This window comes from Hypomesus transpacificus, chromosome 25 (assembly GCF_021917145.1).
Source record: "Hypomesus transpacificus isolate Combined female chromosome 25, fHypTra1, whole genome shotgun sequence".
Lineage (NCBI taxonomy): Eukaryota > Metazoa > Chordata > Actinopteri > Osmeriformes > Osmeridae > Hypomesus > Hypomesus transpacificus.
Genome location: NC_061084.1, coordinates 5,796,160 through 5,814,644, shown reverse-complemented (window position 1 = coordinate 5,814,644; position 18,485 = coordinate 5,796,160). Strand labels below are relative to the sequence as shown.

The following is an 18,485-nucleotide window of genomic DNA, read 5'->3' as shown; positions in this document are numbered from 1 at the left end:
TCATTGCCATTTCTTCAAATGATGAAGAAAAAAGTTACATGTACAATTATCAACAGTGAATTGTAGTCATAGACAACACGTCAGTAAAGTATGGAAACAATGTCCATATCCCAAACCACATTTTTTTCATTACTCTTTAGTAGGTGCTGCATCTGTGCTTACTATAGTATGCACTATAGGTAAGGTGCAAGGACATTTTTCATAAACACGTTTTGAACCACCAGACTGGTTCATATTGGTCTGCAACTGCATATCAAATCTAAGGTATTCAAAATATTTGTATAGTCCTTTTTACTGTACTATTGTCTTTGCAGTTGATGCATTTTCCATTGTACAGTGAAACGCTCTTCGTCTTGGCATCTTTGGCATACTGCATGAGCCCTAATTTGCAAGTGATTTGAAAGCTGTTACTGCAATACTAAACTGTATTGTAGTTTTCCAATTAAGGGTAGTACTTGACTTCAGATAACAAAACCTCTGGTCAGCAGACATTTCAGCATCATAGACAGTCGCATCCCCTCCTACAAAAATAAAATACATTTTTTTAATCTAAGCAATGTATCGGAATAAGAATAGTTGCAGAACAAGTACATGTCAGAAGGTCATTACCAGATACTTTAATCTTCCACAAAAGCTAAATACTGGAAACTTTAATTGAAATCAGTCAAAGTAACAACGATTTAAATCAAGATACCTTGGTATGAATCTGATACAATATCTAGGCCTGCCTTCATCAACGTACATAGGACTGCACTGGCCAGTTTCCTGAGGAACAATGACATCATAAGGCCAGCAACTTTCAAGAGTACTCAGCTAAATTGTGACATTAGACAAAGTCTTTCCAACACATGAATATTGTTCTGGCATGTGTTTGACTCGAGGTAACACTCTCTGACACTTACCACTGTGCTGCTGTCTCCTGCAGTGTTTCAACGACACCTATCCACAGATCACGGTTCTAACAACCTATAAAAAGTGAAAGCGCTAAATATACCAAGGTTCAGTTTCAGAAAGGATATGAAGAATGACAGGTCATGATTAGCTCAGGAGATATACTTGAAATCAATCAATAATGGAATGGGAAGAGTGACTAGTATGTGGTGTGAATGTAAAAGTAGAGATAGGGACTGCAATGAAGCGATTTAGATCAGAGTTCGCAGGAAAGATTTGAGCATAATGGCCAATACACAGTTTTCTTGTGAAGAACAATTTATCCATTGTTGGAGATGGACCATATTTAAGTAATTTTTGGGACAGTGAGCTGTCTGTCTCTTATTGAGCTGTAGCTCTTGCCAATTCTGGCTCCGCCAGCAAAGGTCAAAACTACCGTAGAAAGATTTGAGAGTTAAAACGTCGATTCAGATCAGATCTGTTTATTAAAAATGTGAAAATCAAAAGCAATATGTAAAGAAAAGAAAATCATACATAAACGCTTTAGGGCATCTATTTGCGCAAGATTATTTAACACAATTTGACAAAGGAAATCACACTTGTGGTTTGGTTTAATAGCTGTGCTTACATTGCGTCGCAAATCTTAAATATCGGCAGACACCGTCCACAACCAACTTGCGACAAATGAAAACGCTGCTACACCACTAACATTGTTAGATTGATTACACAAGTCATTGTGTGTTGTATTTCTCTAACGCAATTTTTTGTTTCCCATTTTGTATATCATATTACACACTGTTTAACGATTATCTTGTACATGTCACAGCGGAATAAGTTTTACCCAATTTAAAAGAAGGGAAATTAGGAAAGCCATTGTGTTTTATGGTCGTTAACAGTATTCTCTCAAATTAAAAATAGTCTTTACATCAGCCATAACCCTAAACTCCAAACAGTTAAAGAACCTGAACAAGAAAATGCAGAACAAGAAGGCAAACCAGTTAAAGCAAAAGGACGAAACCGAAGACATAAAAGCGTTTGTCTTTTTAAGTACGGTTTAAGCAATACAGTATCTTCCAGTAAGTCTCAGGCGAGCGCAACGCAATCCGCCACTGACGAGAGAAGGGGTATAGCGCCACGTGCATCAGGAGACAACGACGATCTTGTCAGATATTCTAAACCTGGAAAGAAAAGCAAACCACACAAGTCAAACGCATTTTACTCGCGCAAGTGTTACATCAAAATGTCCAGCATTCATTACGGCCTATCTTACTACTGATTTTTCATTTAGATCTAAACTGAAGCAGATTTGGTAAATCTACAAAGCCTGAAGTTAATATGTTGAAGCAGACTAATTTCCTTGTTCCTCGCTGGAACCTTAACCAGCATTTCTGCCTCAGAACCTGTCTGATGGGTATATTTGTGCTAAATGAACGAGCTAACCATGAGTGGTGATCCTATCCTGCTGTTTGGGTCTTACCTTGAATTACACAAACACCCGTAAGTCTGTCTAGTAGGAGTAGCGCGGTGGAGGCGGAGGCACCCTGTCCGCGTAGGGGTCCCTGGGGCGAGGAGGGCCGTACATCGGCGCCGGGGAGAGTCGGGAGCGCTCGTACGCGTAGCCATTACCAGCTGAGGGAACAGGGGGAGGAAGGGCTCTCCTGATGGGACTACGGTCCCGGGCGTAGTACGAAGACGGAGGGGGAGGGGGGATGGGGCGACGCTCGTACGGGTCGAGGGGAGAGGACGCGGCGAGGCGCTCCCTGACCAGGGCGGAGGCAGGAGGTGGTGGAGGTGGGATGGATCCCATACGCCTATCTTCATAGGACGGTAGGCCGTAAGGGCGAGCTCTGTACTTCTCGTAGTAATCCACCACCCCGTAGCCACCATCTCTCTCGCGTTCGTAGGCTCGCTCTGGATATATGGCCCGTCTAAGGGGAGGGGGCGGTGGGGGAGGAGGAGCAGGGTAGCCAAGGCGGCCTCTGAATGGGGGCTCAGGCCTCTCCCCTGGGTAATGGAGGGGCCAGTAACCTGCTCTGTCTGGAGGAGGTGGGTAGTCTTCTTCTTCGCCTCGGGGTCGACTTTTTGATATCTGTACATGAATCCGTTTGCCTAGGAAGGAAGACTGTCGTTATCTACACTGGCTCAAGTGAACAAAGAGGGACCCCACACAGACGAGCGCATTTACTTACCTTGAAATTCAGCATTGTCCAAGCCCTTTATGGCATCCATTGCCTCATCGGAGTTGGACATGTGGACAAATGCAAAGTTTTTGACGATAGCGCACTCTGTGACTGTGCCATACTCTTCGAACAGCGCACGGAGCTCATCATCAAAGCCTTTCTCTACATTTGCCACATGAAGTTTGACTGGGGCTTGGTTCTTTCCTCGACTAGGCTCCACATTTATTGGTCGACCATGCAGTTTATGAAGGTGCAGGGTCCGTATGGCTTTGGTGGCAGACTTGCGGTCATCCATATGGACAAAGGCATAGTTCTTGTACTTGGCACATTCTGTCACTGTGCCATATTCTGCAAAGAGAGCCTGAATTTCCTCCTTGTCTGCTTCCTGAGCGAGATTCCCAATGAATATCTTCACCATGTTTATATAGCCTAATTTAGAAAGGACCAATAAGATGAACACGGAAGGAGAAAGAATAAATTTAGCAACATGACTCACTGGGATTTTGTGAATAGTACAGGGTAGTATCATCGACAGAAAATAGTCGGCCAGCTGACTTGAAACTAACTGAAAGGCACATTTAGCTTCCAGGGATGAATAAGTAACGTTACATGACGTGTTCTATAATCATAGAATGCTAATAGTATTAATTTTAAAAACGGTGAGAGGAGTACATGTTAAGGCAACGTTGGTTCTCCGTTTATCAAACGTGGGTAAGCACTTCCGCTTGTCTGACATGGCTTATAACTAGCTAGCTAGCTAGCTAACACTGTTAGCCAGCTTTGAGTGACGAGCTAATGTTAGCTAGCATTAACTTGGAGTAACAATCCTCCTTCATAAAAAAAAAACAATTCAGTACAGGTATAACATTAAGATATTACATAATACAATGAATGGCTTTGGTCCATTCATCTGCAGATAAACGCCTCAAAGTATACATTAAAATGCTCAATTATCTTACCTTACAACCTCTGCTGCCTCTGAAATCTGAAGCTGGTACAGGAAATCGCCTCATTCAGAGTCCGGTGTTTGATTGGTGAATCACAATGTCTGTAGAAACTGCAGATCCAACTGCCGACGATTTGCTGTTGAATAGGCCGTCTCATTGGACAAATCGGTGTAAGAAACTTGTCCCACCCACAAACCGCGCATTCACTGATTGTGCGCATGCACAGAGGAAGTCGTGATGATGTAATGACCGAAGGCAAGTTTTGATAAGCCTTGCCAGTGAAGTAGGCCTTCAATGCTTTTTTTTAAACCACCGGACTGAAAAGTAACAAGATAGTCTCGGTAAAAACAAAGTATAAGAACACTAAATTATTAGTTAATAGTTATTAGTCTGTACTTGACAATGTAAGGCATAAACTGTCTGATCATACAAACAAAGATACAGTAGCCTATAACATGCAGAAACTATGAATAACAATAAAGATGACATGCTGTGGTTATATTTCTGTCAACCTTACATTAATCACAAACAAGATTGGCTTACAGTAAGGTAAAATATTTTGTTTTTAAAGGTAAGCATGGGATATTCTACTGCAGATTTGAAAGACAATTGGACTGTCCTGATCTACCCCCTTCCACCCATGTGGCCTCCCCCTCCCCCCCTCTACAGTGACGACTCTCTCCATTCAGGAGGGTGAAGTTAACAGACTTTTCAAGAGGCAGAACCCCTGCAAAGCAGCTGGGCCGGACTCTGTCTCTCCTGCCACCCTCAAGCACTGCGCTGACCAGCTGTCTCTGGTGTTTACCAACGTCTTCAACACCTCCCTGGAGACATGCCATGTGCCAGCCTGTCTCAAGTCCTCCACCATCATCCCTGTGCCCAAAAAGCCAACAGGACTCAATGACTACAGACCTGTCGCCCTGACCTCTGTGGTAATGAAGTCTTTGGAGCGCCTTGTGCTGGCATCCCTCAAATCCATCACAGACCCTTTCCTGGACCCACTGCAGTTTGCATACAGAGCCAACAGGTCTGTGGATGACACCGTTAACATGGCCCTCCTCTTCACCCAACTTCACCTGGACTCCCCAGCATCCTACACCAGCATCCTGTTCCAGACTTCAGCTTTGCCTTCAACACCATCATCCCTGCCCTGCTTCAGGACAAGCTATCCCAGCTAAACATGCCAGATTCCATTACATTACATTTAGTCATTTAGCAGACGCTCTTATCCAGAGCAACTTACAGTAAGTACAGGGACATTACCCCGAGGAAAGTAGGGTGAAGTGCCTTGCCACAACGTCATTTGACACGACCGGGAATACATGCAATACATGGCAAATAAACCAAATTCTGATTCTGATATGAAATTTTCTGACTACCACGGGGAATTGTTTAAAGAAAGTCAGTGGGATAGAAAAAAAAAACTTGCTTTCAAACACAGTTACTAAATACATCAGTAAAGACATTTCAAACTTGCCCACTTCCTTTTACTCCTGTGTTGTAATATGTGTAATGTGTGTAGTTTGTACAGTGAAACCTTCCATCTTCAAGGCATCAAAATCTTTGTAGACAGGCAAGAGACACATTCAATTTTTTCATTTGGACCATAATAATTGAAGGTAAGAACATTTATGCATGCAATGGAATTGAACAAATCCCCTTTTAATTTGAATCACTCTCAGAGAAAATGTCAGAATCCTCTTAGTGTTATCCAATATCTGATAGGATTAGCATTCGTTGTGCTGGCTATATTGTACTGTTGTATTAAACTGGTGGACTACCATGTAAAGCACATTTATCCATGGAAACATGTTCTACATTTAAAACTTGAATTGAATGATAATTTTTCTATCGTTTCAAACTGCATTTGGTGTTAAATCACTGAGTGTTAGAACTTTATCTTATATGCAGGAAAATGATCAATAATAAAAACACAATATTCTGACACCTGTACATGACATATATGTATAAATGTCAATAGTTGATAGTTTCAATGGTTTCCATTCATAGTTAGTAATTGGCAAATCAGAAAATTATTTTCAGGGTTCGGTGTGACATGGGTAAGGTTAGGCTTTGGAATGACACTGGTACTGTTAATGTTAAGCTTAGGTGGTATCCAGCAAAAAGAAAATCACAACAAAAACCTTTTTCTTTGATTTAACTTCAGACACATTGTAACCAATCTTTTTAAATGTAATAGTTTGTTCATAACATTGTAACACAGAGTTGAAGAACATCAGTGTATCAATGATGAATGTCCCATTAATCCCAGCAACACACCCTGTGAGACATCCTTGTGTCAGAGGGGCTTTTGAAATGTCCTACATTGGTAGTGTTCAGTTGTTGACAGCGTACATGCAGACATTTGGATTGAACAACACTTAAGTGCAGTGTTGTAGTAATTCAGACTTCAGGGGAAATGTCAACATATCCTCTCTCAACGACGTGTGGGTTGATTGATGATGCAAACTTTGTGGCTGAACACATACACACATTTACAAAATGACAACACATGATTCAGTAGAGGCTCACATTCCTGTAGAATCATTCTTTACATGCTTAAGAAAGGTAAAACAGATCAATTGAATACATTTTTGTTCTGCTTAATGTTATTATGATCTGGATTATCCGCCGTGTTCACATTTAACACAAATCGAAATGATTTCTTTCTTTGATACTAGGCATTAACACGTAATTAAGATGGTTCGTACCAACAGTCCTGAATTTACTGCAGTAGTGGTCTCATTCATAGGTAATTAACTTCTCATGTTGCAAATAATGTGTTTTAATTATGAAATACTACATATTTTACTTGACATTTTAACATAACGAACAGTAGCTTTTCTATGGTCAAAGCATCTCTTCAACTCTTTCTCTCTCCCTTCCTCTTGTTCTTCCACCCTTTCTCTCCGCAGTTGTTGGGAACATAATCCTTTGGATGATTTTGATAGCAGCTCTAGGATTAGGTATGTACTGCACCTTCAAGTATGTTACTACCACACTGTATACAAGTAAATGGAACATATCAAGGTGAATTTAATGTAAGTGCTCTGTCAGGCTGATGAGATAGCTAGGCTAAATAAAACCATCATTAAGTTATTAACAAAGCTAACAAATTATATTTGCATTTTACACTCCTGCCTTATATTCTGTGTAACCTACTCATCTCCTATCATCTATGACTGCTAGGGGCCATGCACCTGAACACCTGCCCCCTCCAGCCCTACATCCCTGTCTACCTGATAGTGACTGGAGTGTTGTCCATGGCCTCCCTGCTACTGATCTATATCAGGACCGCAATGATAGATGAGAGTCTGCTTCGCTTCATGTGTTCATTGTGTCTCTACCTCATCATCATCTTCAACTTCTGCTGGTTCATCTCAGGTGCGCATGTAGGAGTGTGTGTTTGTGCAAGCAATCATTGGATTAGGATCCGTGTGAAAGTCACAGAACAGAGAAGGGATACTCCAGAAAGCAACATCCTGGGTTGCCACTCCTACACTAACATAATAAATATATATAGTTTTGTGTTGTGCTGCACTCATGTTTAATAATATGCAAGCAGAATGTGACATTTCAACATTCTGTTTCTGTGTGTTTAGGGGCTGTGTGGGTCTATTCTACACATAATCCAAACTACAACCCAACCAGTGGAGAACAATACTGCCAGAAAACTTTGTACCGGTTTGCCTTCTGGTTCACTAACCTCAGCTGGGTGGCTGTGGGCCTAATAATTCTTAGTGGGGGGTACCTTCTTCTCTACGCCTGTGTGAGACTGGCCTTCAGGGGACACCATTTGTTTCCCTCAAACCAAAAAACATACGACACTGAAGGAGAGGCTTGACGGTTCTTCAGTGTTTTTAGACAATCCATGGATATTCATAACAGGAAATGGGAGATGTCCTTTTAGTTTTTCTGTGAACAAGCTGTCCAGCTGTCTTGTACTCCCTCTTTTTTTCGTCTCTAGTAGAGTATCAGTACAGACGGTGATGGAAGGGTTGTCATGGATAAGGGGACAGCAACTGTTCCAGAGGGTTCTTCAGGATAGAAGTCCTGGTTACCCACTTACCTGAGATTTCTCTCTAAAGGACAAATATTTTCCCATCCTCACAAGTGCATGTAAACAAATTACCAACCAACTGTGAAGACAGATACAGCAGGCTGTGTGTAACATGATGTAGTATATTACACTTGTGCTTTAATGTGGGTATGTCCCTGCTATTGTTTTTACTGTCATAGAATCCTTGTTTTGTGTGTTATATGGCAGCCATTTCCCCCTTCACTGTGATTATTGTTATTCTGAAAATTATGATTACCAACTAAAACATGTCTTTTCATACATAGGATGAACAAAAATGACTTCCCGCAGCAACCTCATATATCCACTACCTGCTATTAATAATTGGTGGTGAAAGGCAGAACTGGATATTATTTACTATTACTGTACTGTATTATAAATGTATTTTAGGATTACTCTTCTCATCTTAGTCTATGACAATCATGTTCACTTTAATCTATGCAGGTAATGTGTGAGTGTTTTTCTATATAGCCCAACTATGACCCAACAATGGAGGATGGGCTGTATTGTAGCAAAATCTTGTACACCTTTGCATTTTGGAACGCATTGTGGGAAACCATCACATTCCTGATCTTTATTGTCAGCTGTAGCAAAGGTCTCTTCTATTGTGTGCTGTTGGACAGGTCTCCACAGCCAAACAGAAAGACTGACATGAAAATGTAGAAAATATTGAAATAAGGGGGTCTATCTCCTTCCCCTTTTAGTCTTGTCATGCTGTTAACTTTTCAAACAGCCATGTTTAAACATAGGTCTACTGGTTATCTTCACATTGTCCATATTTGGCCAATGTTTCAAGATAGTTTTAAAGTATTTCACATTTCTATAGACTTATAATCCTGGCCACATACATCTGCCTGACATTGTACAACATTGTACTCTCTGTGAAATATGTTTTCTAATAAATAAATAAAAAGCTGCATGTGTTAGACACGTAGTAGAAATGACTGGTTGGAGAATCCTCAGAAAATGACGTATTCTTCCAGTTACCCAATGGTGGGAAAGTTAACGAGGCACAAGCGACACGTCCCCTCCAAACCAAGAGGAAACAGCAAACAAAAGTGAATCCGAACGTGTTTCCGGTCTGTAAAAAATATACATAATTCAGAGGGCTCTCAATTCCCATTGCTGACGTTCCACTCCCGGACTTAATTTACAAACCATATGGCAGGCAAGTCAAAAATCTTACATTGCAGCCGGTATAGGATAGAATAAAGCACACTCTTCACCTTGGCCTTAATACATGCTAAATATAAAATGTTAAGATGGTTATGACACCGGCAGTTTTGTGATAACTTCTTTCTTTCCTTGCATTTGCCAAATCCCGTTCTAAACAGACGACGCAAAAATCCATGAGCTGGTTTCCAAATGCTTGCAAGCTCGGGACATGGCGTATTGCCCCTACAGTAGGTTCCCTGTCGGTGCTGCAATATTGACGGTAGACGGCGCAATAGTAACAGGTAATGTGTGGTTTCCGAGTTATATTATGGCATCAAAGTAAAGTAACATAACCACTGTGCTTTATCTGTATTGTAACAGGTTGTAATGTTGAAAATGCCTCATATGGGCTCACAGTGTGCGCAGAGCGCACAGCAATACAAAGAGCAATAGTAGAGGGACACAGACAATTCACAGCCATTGCAGTTACATGGTGAGATGACATTTAAGAACAAAAAACGTTTAGCGTAACTGCACATAAAACGGAGACATTCTCAATTAGCCTACTAAATGTTGATATATTTTTCTCTCTCCACCCCCCCCCCCCCCCCCCCCCCCCCCCCCCCCCCCCCCCCCCCCCCCCCTCTCTCTCTCTCTCTCTGTAGCGACATCAAAGATAGTTTTGTTGGGCCGTGTGGAGCTTGTCGACAGGTTCTTTTGGAGGTTAGATCAACGTTCTAAACTGCACCTGTACTCAAGTCTGATAACCACGTGTTTGTATCTTTTTAGCTTTAAACTGTCAAATTTTATGTTAACTGTGACATCAAAGTTGTATTATTTATTATATCAGATATGTAGTTAGGCCTACATAGCTGCGTAAAATGTAGTTGTCATGCCTAGTAACTCTTTCTTTCGCCTCTTTCTCTCTCTCTCTCTCTCTCTCTCTCTCTCTCTCTCACACACACACACACACACACACACACGCGCACACACACACACACACACACACAGTTTGGAACAAACTGGGTTATATACTTGACAAAGCCAGATGGATCTTACAAAGAAACCACCCTCAAAGAACTGTTACCCCTTGCTTTTTCCCCAGCTCACTTAGCCAAGAACTGACTTAGTAATGGTAGCTAGGCTAGATACATTTATGCAAAACAAACTTCTCAAACGTAATACTACAACAACATTCTGTAGTTGTCCATCATATTTGAATACGGCTGGAGAGCTGATGTTCCTTAGTATAGATACATTTATCTCAGTCATTTGGAGCCATTTTTGTTCGCATGTAAGATTATTTTGCGCAAAAGAAAACTGAATTTTATTGTCTGTTTAAAATCATTAAATAAAGTACCTATCTGACTGTGACACATCACAATTACATCGTGGTAAAATCGTAGCCTGGCTGTGTGTAGCCTTGTTCCTGATTGGGTATTTACGATATTTCGTCAACAAAGTGGGTGGTTCCCTAATACATTTCCGGAAACATGGAGGCTGTTGTGAGTGATCTGGTAGCCCCCGAGGACCTTTTGGTAAGTTTATATTATTGTCAAGTCTTCAATTTTTTTTAAGAAGTGTGTTATGATTAAACATAATGGAAATGAATATAGGGATGAAAATGAGGATATTTTCTCACTAATCTTTGTGTTCAATATAAGAAGACGACGTGATACCATTTAAGCTATCTAGTTTAGCCAGCTGACGTAATGTAATGCCATGAGACAGAAACGGGTACAAACCACACATCAATCGTTTGTTTGTGTTCAAACTTGTCTGAGTTGTAGCCATGACAGTCAATATTATAATTCAAGAATACATTTATCAGACATTCATTGCGTATGATGTATTGAGATAGATATCTTTAGCGAAACAATGCACTAAGCTATGTATATACTTTTTTTAGCATAGGCTAAAATTAATTTACTGTTGTGTATACTCGGTACTGTAGTACAGTACAGTATGCTGTGCTCCACTACTAAACTACGTAATTACAGTAAAGTATACTGTTACTCTATATAGTGAAATTGTGTGTGTTATCCCAAATTTGTGTCACCCCTGTCTTAATCAGGGGAGCCGTAGTAAATCCTCACATTTTCCTTCTTTGAATCTCAGAAATTCGAGAAGAAGTACAACAGTGAGCTGTTGAAAGGCTCTGTGTCCAGAGAGACTAAGTTTGAGTATGCATGGTGTCTGATACGAAGCAAGTACTCAGCTGACATCAGAAAAGGAATTGTGCTGTTGGAGGGTGAGTGTGCTCAAATTCTAAACTGAATAACCATGCTACTGCTACACATAAAGCCAGTATGACGAGAGATCCAATGCAGTGGCTCCCTTTTCCTGTGGTCTCATAAGCCACTTTTGTGATGTCAACAAATCTCTCTTGACCATTACTTTAGCTTAAATCAATTTGCTTTTCTTTAAATAACAATCAAAAATGTCATGGAATATTTGTGTGGAAGAAATCATTAATTCTGTAGCCTTGGATTCTAGTCTTTCTAGTAAGATGAATGCATCACATCTTTAAGACCCATCGTGGTTACTTTCAGATAGGCTTCTATAACAATCTATAACGTGCTATGTTGTGTTTTAAGAGTTTCGTCATGTGTTTTCCAGAGCTAGTTCAAAAGGGATCGAAGGATGACTCCAGAGACTTTCTGTTCTACCTAGCTGTAGCCAACTATAGACTAAAGGTGAAGATCATTGTGTGAACCTTTTTAGACAGTGGCCTTCTGTCTCAGTCCTGCAGACGTTATTGACAGTAGCCCCTTGACATAGTCTGTTCACGGTGGGAATGTTGCACCTTTTTGCCGCCTCGTAGTTCTGTATCAAAGACATGAACACGGAACAGGCGGTCATTGTTTTGCCATTTTCTGCTTCAGTCTGTCTCTATTGGGGAATGGACTCAGAGATTACGCAATTTGGATATTACTATTTCTTTTTTCTATATATATTTGTTTTGTATTTGGCCTTTTTCTTTATCAATCTGTGTAACCTCTGTGTACAATTTACAGTGTTGACATTTACAGACTTTAGTGTGTTCTACTTGCCTCTCCAGAGGCCTGTTCCATAAAGGCTGCTCAAAAAGCTGGACTTAAAGTCCCAAACCTGACTTGAATTAGCTTAACAAGTCAAGCGGGGCTAAAGCGGTTCCATAAAGGCCAATTTCAGCTCACGCACTCCTACTAATTCAAGTCAGATTTAAGCAGTTACGCTAATTGCGCGTGCAACCTATTCTTAAGCATCCCGAGAGGTAAAACATGGATCATACAATACACCTCGGCAAAAAGCATTGCACACGACCACGTGACTTCTTCAGAAAGAGCGTTCTGTTTAAGCCGTGTACCATGACGGCTCCCTCATCCACCGCTTCATCAAAATAAAATGACACGCCATGATTGACATGAACGATAGGCTACGTAGGTCAAGGTCCTTTTTCTAGACCTTTAAAAACAGACCAGACCTCTAAACACATCTAAATTGACTTTTTTGACATTGCTTTAAATAAATAGCCTATATAGTCAATACATTATCCAATAGCCCAACTTTTTAACATGGTTTTTGTGTCGGGAAAATGGAGGATAGATGTATGCATTTAGGTTTGTTTTGCAATTGTAGGCTGCTGTTAACAATTATATAGCTAGGATAATTATACTCAGATAATTTAGATTGAGATATAGGGTGATGCCTAATCATTTGAAATCACAAACTACCATATAGCCATACGTTTAAAATCCTTGTGCTGCCTTCGGGTCACATGACCCAAAGGTTCATAACGAACCATCGTTGTGTTTACCCAATACAAAAACAAATAAAAATAATTTTCTTTTAACCTTCGCAATGTGGGGGGTCTGAGACAGCCCAATGGTTAAAAGAAAATGCTTCATTCTGTTTTTGTATGCGGTAAAGTTGGGGTGGGTCACAATGACTGATGGGTCAGAATGACTTGAAGGTAACACAAGGGTTAACGTGGCTATGGTGTATGAAATCATTGTTCATCATTGTTTAATGCATTAGGCTAAATGTTGTAGCCTATTTAGGCTATTTAAGTAGATTTTCTATATGTAGCCTGCATTTTGAACTGATGAGAATAAGAAAATGAGAATGTCCATGGTAAATCATCGTTTTCCTGTTGGGTCAGTGTTACAGGAACGTCTGGTTAAGCAAAAACACGGTCTAAGCCTGAAAATTAGCCTGCCCCCGACCAGGCCAGTTTCGAAGCATAAGTTACCATAGTTACTGACATAAGTCTGGCTTATTCGGTAAACTTGCTTTATGGAACAGGCCTCAGTTGTTCATCATCTTCAGTTATTGGAACATGTTCTTTCTTTCTCCTTATGTGTTGTTCCATTTCCCTCTGTCCATCTCAGGAGTATGAGAAGGCCCTGAAGTACATCCGAACCCTTCTAAAGAATGAACCTGGTAACAAGCAGGCTATAGAGCTGGAAAAGCTAATAGACAAGGCCTTGAAGAAAGGTGAGGAGGAATCTCACATACAGCTGGGCTGTATTCCAATTGTTGCTGTACGCAATGAAACTGGATGTGTCTGAAATTTTAAACGTAACTGGGGACAGGGTCATTTTAATAGTGACATAGTTGTAACTTCTTTGTAAAAACAGAATCGCAAAACCTTCATGACGATGTCTATCAAGTTAAATTAGAACAAGATTGACAGAGAGCTAAGATGTTATCGCAGCTATAATTTATTCCCTAAGACTTGGTGTGTCTAAATTGTGTTTATATTCTGCAGACATAACAGAGCAACTTTTATTTGAACATTGTCAATTGACAATGTTCTATAAGTCACTCAATAGGTAAAGTGAGGGAAGTTATTTAGGCACTTTGCCCTTTGATTTAGGTGGATTTGCAGTATACTTTAAGCCAAAGGAATCAGACATGTATGATGACTGAAAATGCTTTGTTTACACTTAGATGGCCTGGTCGGCATGGCAATCGTTGGAGGAATTGGCCTAGGGGTGGCCGGATTAGCGGGCCTCATCGGATTGGCTGTGTCCAAGGGTGCCAAGTCCTAACAAGGAGGGATGGAGGGCCGTGGCAGTGCTAATACACCCCTTCAAGATAGACTCATTCTTTGACTCTGCTTAACCAACTCAAAGCGCAGTTTGAAGTGGCTGGCTATACTGAATCCCAAGGAAAGCCCTTGATTCCGAAAATGAATATAGTTTTGGGGAATAATGTTTTGGACTAAGTTCTGACAATGGCTCGCAAACTATGAGGGTTTTTCAAAGATGGCCTTAAATTGAAATGTTTTCACATTTTAACAGAAGTTTAGATTTAAAGTAAATTTAGATGTTATTGTTGTATTCATATTGTACTTGTAAATAAAATTGAAACATGTCTTTCTGCTTAATTAATAAACGTTCACAATTTCCATCTGTGTGTACGTTAGCATGCACCTGAGCATCCACTTTCCTGTTAGCATGGTGGCATGTGGGGTTTTGTATTTATTCATGAAGGTGAAATTGTATTTTCTTTGTTATTGTCACAGCCTGTTAAAAAAAAAAAAATGCAGAGAATAGGACTTGAGGGAAGTGCTTTAGGTTCAGCGGTACTTGTTTTATCTTTAAGGAATTTAGTCAAACAAAGTCTGCAGTTACTGCACTGTATTCTTACATTGAGGTATTTTGCCAAAGTTTTGTTTCAACTGTTTTGTCATGAGGGAGGCGTCCTTTGGAAATGGGCTTTGGGCATGATGACATGAAATTGTTATGCTTAAAGCAACAAAAAACTGCCTTGAATGTAGGAATGTTTTATTATTATTTCCCTGGCTAAAGTTGATTTGTTTTTCCTACACAATGCAGTACACCTTCAAAATGCAGAATAAAGTCTCACCTACTAAACATAATAGAACTTATCATCACAATTTGGAACATCCAATTTTCTAACAATAAATACTATGATATTGGTTTGGATTGTTAATAAAAATGTGAAGTTGCTCACTACAAGCAATGTTGAATAGTTTTTTTATTTACATTTCATCCAATGTCTCAAAGGTGCACTTGTATCACAGAACATTACATTGTTATTTTTGGACAGTAGTGGTAAATGATGAATGTGTGGCAATGTCAAGGACAAACTGTAGATAAGGGTTGCATAGACGTTTCCCACTTGTCTGTTGGATTGAACAATATATAATCATCAAAGACTAGCTAGAAGAATAGCTTTTATTGATCATTCAAAGTCCTGTCTGTAGGACCCACCTACCCAACTTAACCATTGTTTTTCATGTTATGTTGTCCGGGGAATACTTTTGTGCACCTCATTTGTATAGCCATATAATGTACGTATGTAATGTATGAACCATGTCTGTGTTTGAGTCCTTATCTGCATTATTTGGTCATATAACGTTTTAGAACAAACGTGCCCTAGTCACTGTCTCCTAGGCTCTGGTTGAATACTCTATGAGTGTATACTGTAATTTCTCCATTGCATTTCTTCCTTGCATTGGTCTAATCTCTAAAAAGAGCAATAAAGGAAGTATGAATTTAATGAGGCTTGGAAGAGCAGTACACATGATGGTTTTACAACGGAACATTATGGCTGAAATTAGTAATGTGGCCTTATCAGTTAGGTGGGATGTTACACATTAACTATCTGACACGACCGAAACTCCTCACGACAAAGCATTTGTCGCAAAAAAAACAACTTGAATTCGTCGGAGATTAGGGCCTCAAGTGATAGTTCCTGTTTCACAAGAGAAATTCTGACTCTGACTTGTCACAATTCCATGAGAAGTCCCTGTAAAACACACCAAAATAACTAGATAGATATATATATGTTCTACTTTACGACACAGTAACCCCATTTACGTCTGATGGATAACCAAGTAAGAGTAAATCCACTAGCTATCTTTTGGCTGCTTGATTATAATACAACTTTTCCTCATTCAGTTTATCTGAAACTAATGTGGTCCAGTTTCAAAGGAGGGTCCTGTTAGCCATAAGGATGCAGTCTTTTTACTATGATATGATTATGAAACTATTAAACATTTAGAGTAGGCCTGGTGACTAATCCATTGGTTAGAGTCTAGACTGTTGTATTGTGAAAATGTATTTCAGTTATTACACTGACTAAACATTTAACATACATGCCAGTGATGAACATAGTTTATCTTCCAAGCTTCAGTGTATACGTAGCAGCCCAAGTCAATGTAAAGAAATATGTCAAGCCCATCTAGGGCTGGGGTACTGCTTTAACAATCACTATTGCACAGTCCTCTCGATATATATATATGTATTACGAGCTGAACCATAATTTTGTGGGATGGTTATTGGACTTTTTAACTAACAGAATGCAGAAGGTAAAAGTGAACGGTAGTTTTTCTGATGTGTTAAGTGTATCTACTGGATCCCCACAAGGTTGTGTTCTTTCACCTTTGTTATACATTTTGTATACTAACTTGTGTCAAAGCCTACATGGAAATAGAGTTTTTATTAAGTTTGCTGATGATACAGTCATAGTGTTACAAGGGAGATTAGTCTGGCCATGGTCCAGTTGTGGAGGATTTTGTGACTTGGTGTGATGATTCTTATATGCAGTTAAATTTTAGAACTTCTACTGCAGATCACGTTACCACAACTATTGAAGGACAGGTTGTGGATCGTGTGGAGAGTTACAAATACCTAGGTGTAGTCATTGATTTCAAACTGACATTTGATTTGAATTGTGAAATGGTATGTAAGAAAGGTCATCAGCGTCTGAGTTGCCTTAGGAAGCTTGCCAAATTTCACATTGATAGACACATGCTGTCATAGTTTAATTTTGCTTTTATTGAATCTACAATGTAATTTTCCATTGTGGTGTGGTATGGGAGTCTACCAGTGAAGAACAAGAACTCCTTATACCAAATTGTCAAGTGGGCGAGTAAGATAATAGGAGTTAATCAACGGACTCTAGAATACATTTATAAAACTCAGTTGTACAGGAAGGCAAGTATTATTTTAAGTAATAAGCTGCATCCCTTAAGTAACGGGTTTCAGTTACTTCCCTCGGGTTGCCGGTTTGTGGTCCCGAGATGGAAAACAAAACGCTACAGGAATACTTTTGTTCCTGCGGCAATTGAGATTTTAAATAATAATAAGAGGAGAAATGTTTTATTATGCAATAGTTAGTTAATTACAAGAAGCGATATGCATGTGTTTGGTGCAGCCAGTCATGATTTTATTAACCGGTATATTTGTTGTGTCTTGTATGTGTTTTTTCTGGACAACAAATTCTAGTTATCTGTAAAACAATTTTACCTACGGGTACAAAATAAAGCTACCTTGACCTTGATATGTACTTTAGCTAGAGAGATTAATGGTATGTTTCACTTCTATATGTGTCACATGTAAAACCATGTATACTTTTGTTTTTCTCATTAAAAGACTAATTACGTTCAGTTCCAACACAAAAGCTCAAAGTAACTGTTGCAGAGAGCTGTAAAATGGTCTTTGGCAAACACGTCAGTCATAAAATATGTTTATAGCATTGCAGGATCCATTCTTGGTTTCGGAGATAGTCAGGCGCCAAACAGCCAGTGTTGCTTGCTTCTCATAACAGCTTTAGGTGTATACATAAACTTGACAGTATTGAAAGGATTTTCTCCTTTACTCCTTAAAAATATTAACATAAAGAGGGGAGCTATAGAAGATGAATAGTCTGTTTGATGGTGTGACATTTTCTTACAATGCTATCTAAACAGTTGTCAAGAATTAATCATTGTTATTTTATTAGAACACATTGAGCTTTTCATGTTTTGGGTAGCAATTGTTCTCATCTAAGCCAGTACCCTTCATAATAGTTACCACTTACCATAAAAGATCCGCCTCTCGCTTCCTTGATAAAACATTAAGCCCAAAAGGGTGCAGCACCTGTGGCTTGACATTTATTGATTCACCCTGTGTGCACTAGATCAATTGGAAGGGCCTCCTCTTGACCCCAACACACATGGATTTCAAAACCCCCAAAACAAAACAATTATTATGTGGATACCTATAGACTTATGGAGGGTCTCAGAGACAGCCCCCAGGCTCCCCTCATGTCAAAGCCTGGGCTTGTGTCACATGACCTTTGAGCTACATTTATTGTATGGGTCCAAAACTATGAATCTGTCAAGTATAATGTTTTGAAATAAACTGTGCCAGGCAAGATAAGAAATAAAACTATAAAAGTAAAAGCCCTTCACAACAAAAACCAGGACTCAGATGTCAAGTAAAAAGATTGTTAAGC

General features: G+C 39.7%; 3 protein-coding genes across 3 annotated transcripts; 2 read left to right on the top strand and 1 right to left on the bottom strand.

The window, feature by feature from the left end:
* Nucleotides 1-1,357: 1,357 nt before the first annotated feature.
* On the bottom strand, nt 1,358-4,136 carry LOC124487144 (RNA-binding protein 4.1-like). The gene is made up of 4 exons (XM_047049227.1): nt 4,031-4,136; nt 3,081-3,500; nt 2,369-3,000; nt 1,358-2,069 (listed from the first exon to the last, which is right to left on the bottom strand). The coding sequence occupies exons 2-3, from the start codon at nt 3,487-3,489 to the stop codon at nt 2,399-2,401; spliced, it is 1,011 nt and encodes a 336-aa protein (XP_046905183.1). The 5' UTR covers nt 3,490-3,500; nt 4,031-4,136; the 3' UTR covers nt 1,358-2,069; nt 2,369-2,398.
* A 1,200-nt stretch (nt 4,137-5,336) lies between these two features.
* LOC124487132 (transmembrane protein 272-like) lies at nt 5,337-9,259 on the top strand. Its single transcript, XM_047049214.1, has 5 exons — nt 5,337-5,637; nt 6,700-6,770; nt 6,934-6,984; nt 7,208-7,402; nt 7,621-9,259. The coding sequence occupies exons 2-5, from the start codon at nt 6,719-6,721 to the stop codon at nt 7,860-7,862; spliced, it is 540 nt and encodes a 179-aa protein (XP_046905170.1). The 5' UTR covers nt 5,337-5,637; nt 6,700-6,718; the 3' UTR covers nt 7,863-9,259.
* A 1,298-nt stretch (nt 9,260-10,557) lies between these two features.
* Nucleotides 10,558-15,220, top strand: fis1 (fission, mitochondrial 1). Its single transcript, XM_047049215.1, has 5 exons — nt 10,558-10,789; nt 11,370-11,502; nt 11,871-11,947; nt 13,625-13,730; nt 14,187-15,220. The coding sequence occupies exons 1-5, from the start codon at nt 10,745-10,747 to the stop codon at nt 14,285-14,287; spliced, it is 462 nt and encodes a 153-aa protein (XP_046905171.1). The 5' UTR covers nt 10,558-10,744; the 3' UTR covers nt 14,288-15,220.
* Nucleotides 15,221-18,485: the final 3,265 nt, after the last annotated feature.

What these genes read in the sequence shown, in the direction of transcription:
- LOC124487144 (XM_047049227.1), bottom strand. Translation starts at nt 3,489, where the DNA reads ATGGTGAAGATATTCATTGGGAATCTCGCTCAGGAAGCAGACAAGGAG. An exon ending in GGACAATGCTGAATTTCAAG is followed by an intron (nt 3,001 to 3,080) that starts GTAAGTAAATGC and finishes CTTCCTTCCTAG; the next exon opens with GCAAACGGATTCATGTACAG.
- LOC124487132 (XM_047049214.1), top strand. Translation starts at nt 6,719, where the DNA reads ATGGTTCGTACCAACAGTCCTGAATTTACTGCAGTAGTGGTCTCATTC. An exon ending in AGTAGTGGTCTCATTCATAG is followed by an intron (nt 6,771 to 6,933) that starts GTAATTAACTTC and finishes TTCTCTCCGCAG; the next exon opens with TTGTTGGGAACATAATCCTT. An exon ending in GATAGCAGCTCTAGGATTAG is followed by an intron (nt 6,985 to 7,207) that starts GTATGTACTGCA and finishes TATGACTGCTAG; the next exon opens with GGGCCATGCACCTGAACACC.
- fis1 (XM_047049215.1), top strand. Translation starts at nt 10,745, where the DNA reads ATGGAGGCTGTTGTGAGTGATCTGGTAGCCCCCGAGGACCTTTTG. An exon ending in AGGAATTGTGCTGTTGGAGG is followed by an intron (nt 11,503 to 11,870) that starts GTGAGTGTGCTC and finishes TGTGTTTTCCAG; the next exon opens with AGCTAGTTCAAAAGGGATCG. An exon ending in AGACAAGGCCTTGAAGAAAG is followed by an intron (nt 13,731 to 14,186) that starts GTGAGGAGGAAT and finishes GTTTACACTTAG; the next exon opens with ATGGCCTGGTCGGCATGGCA.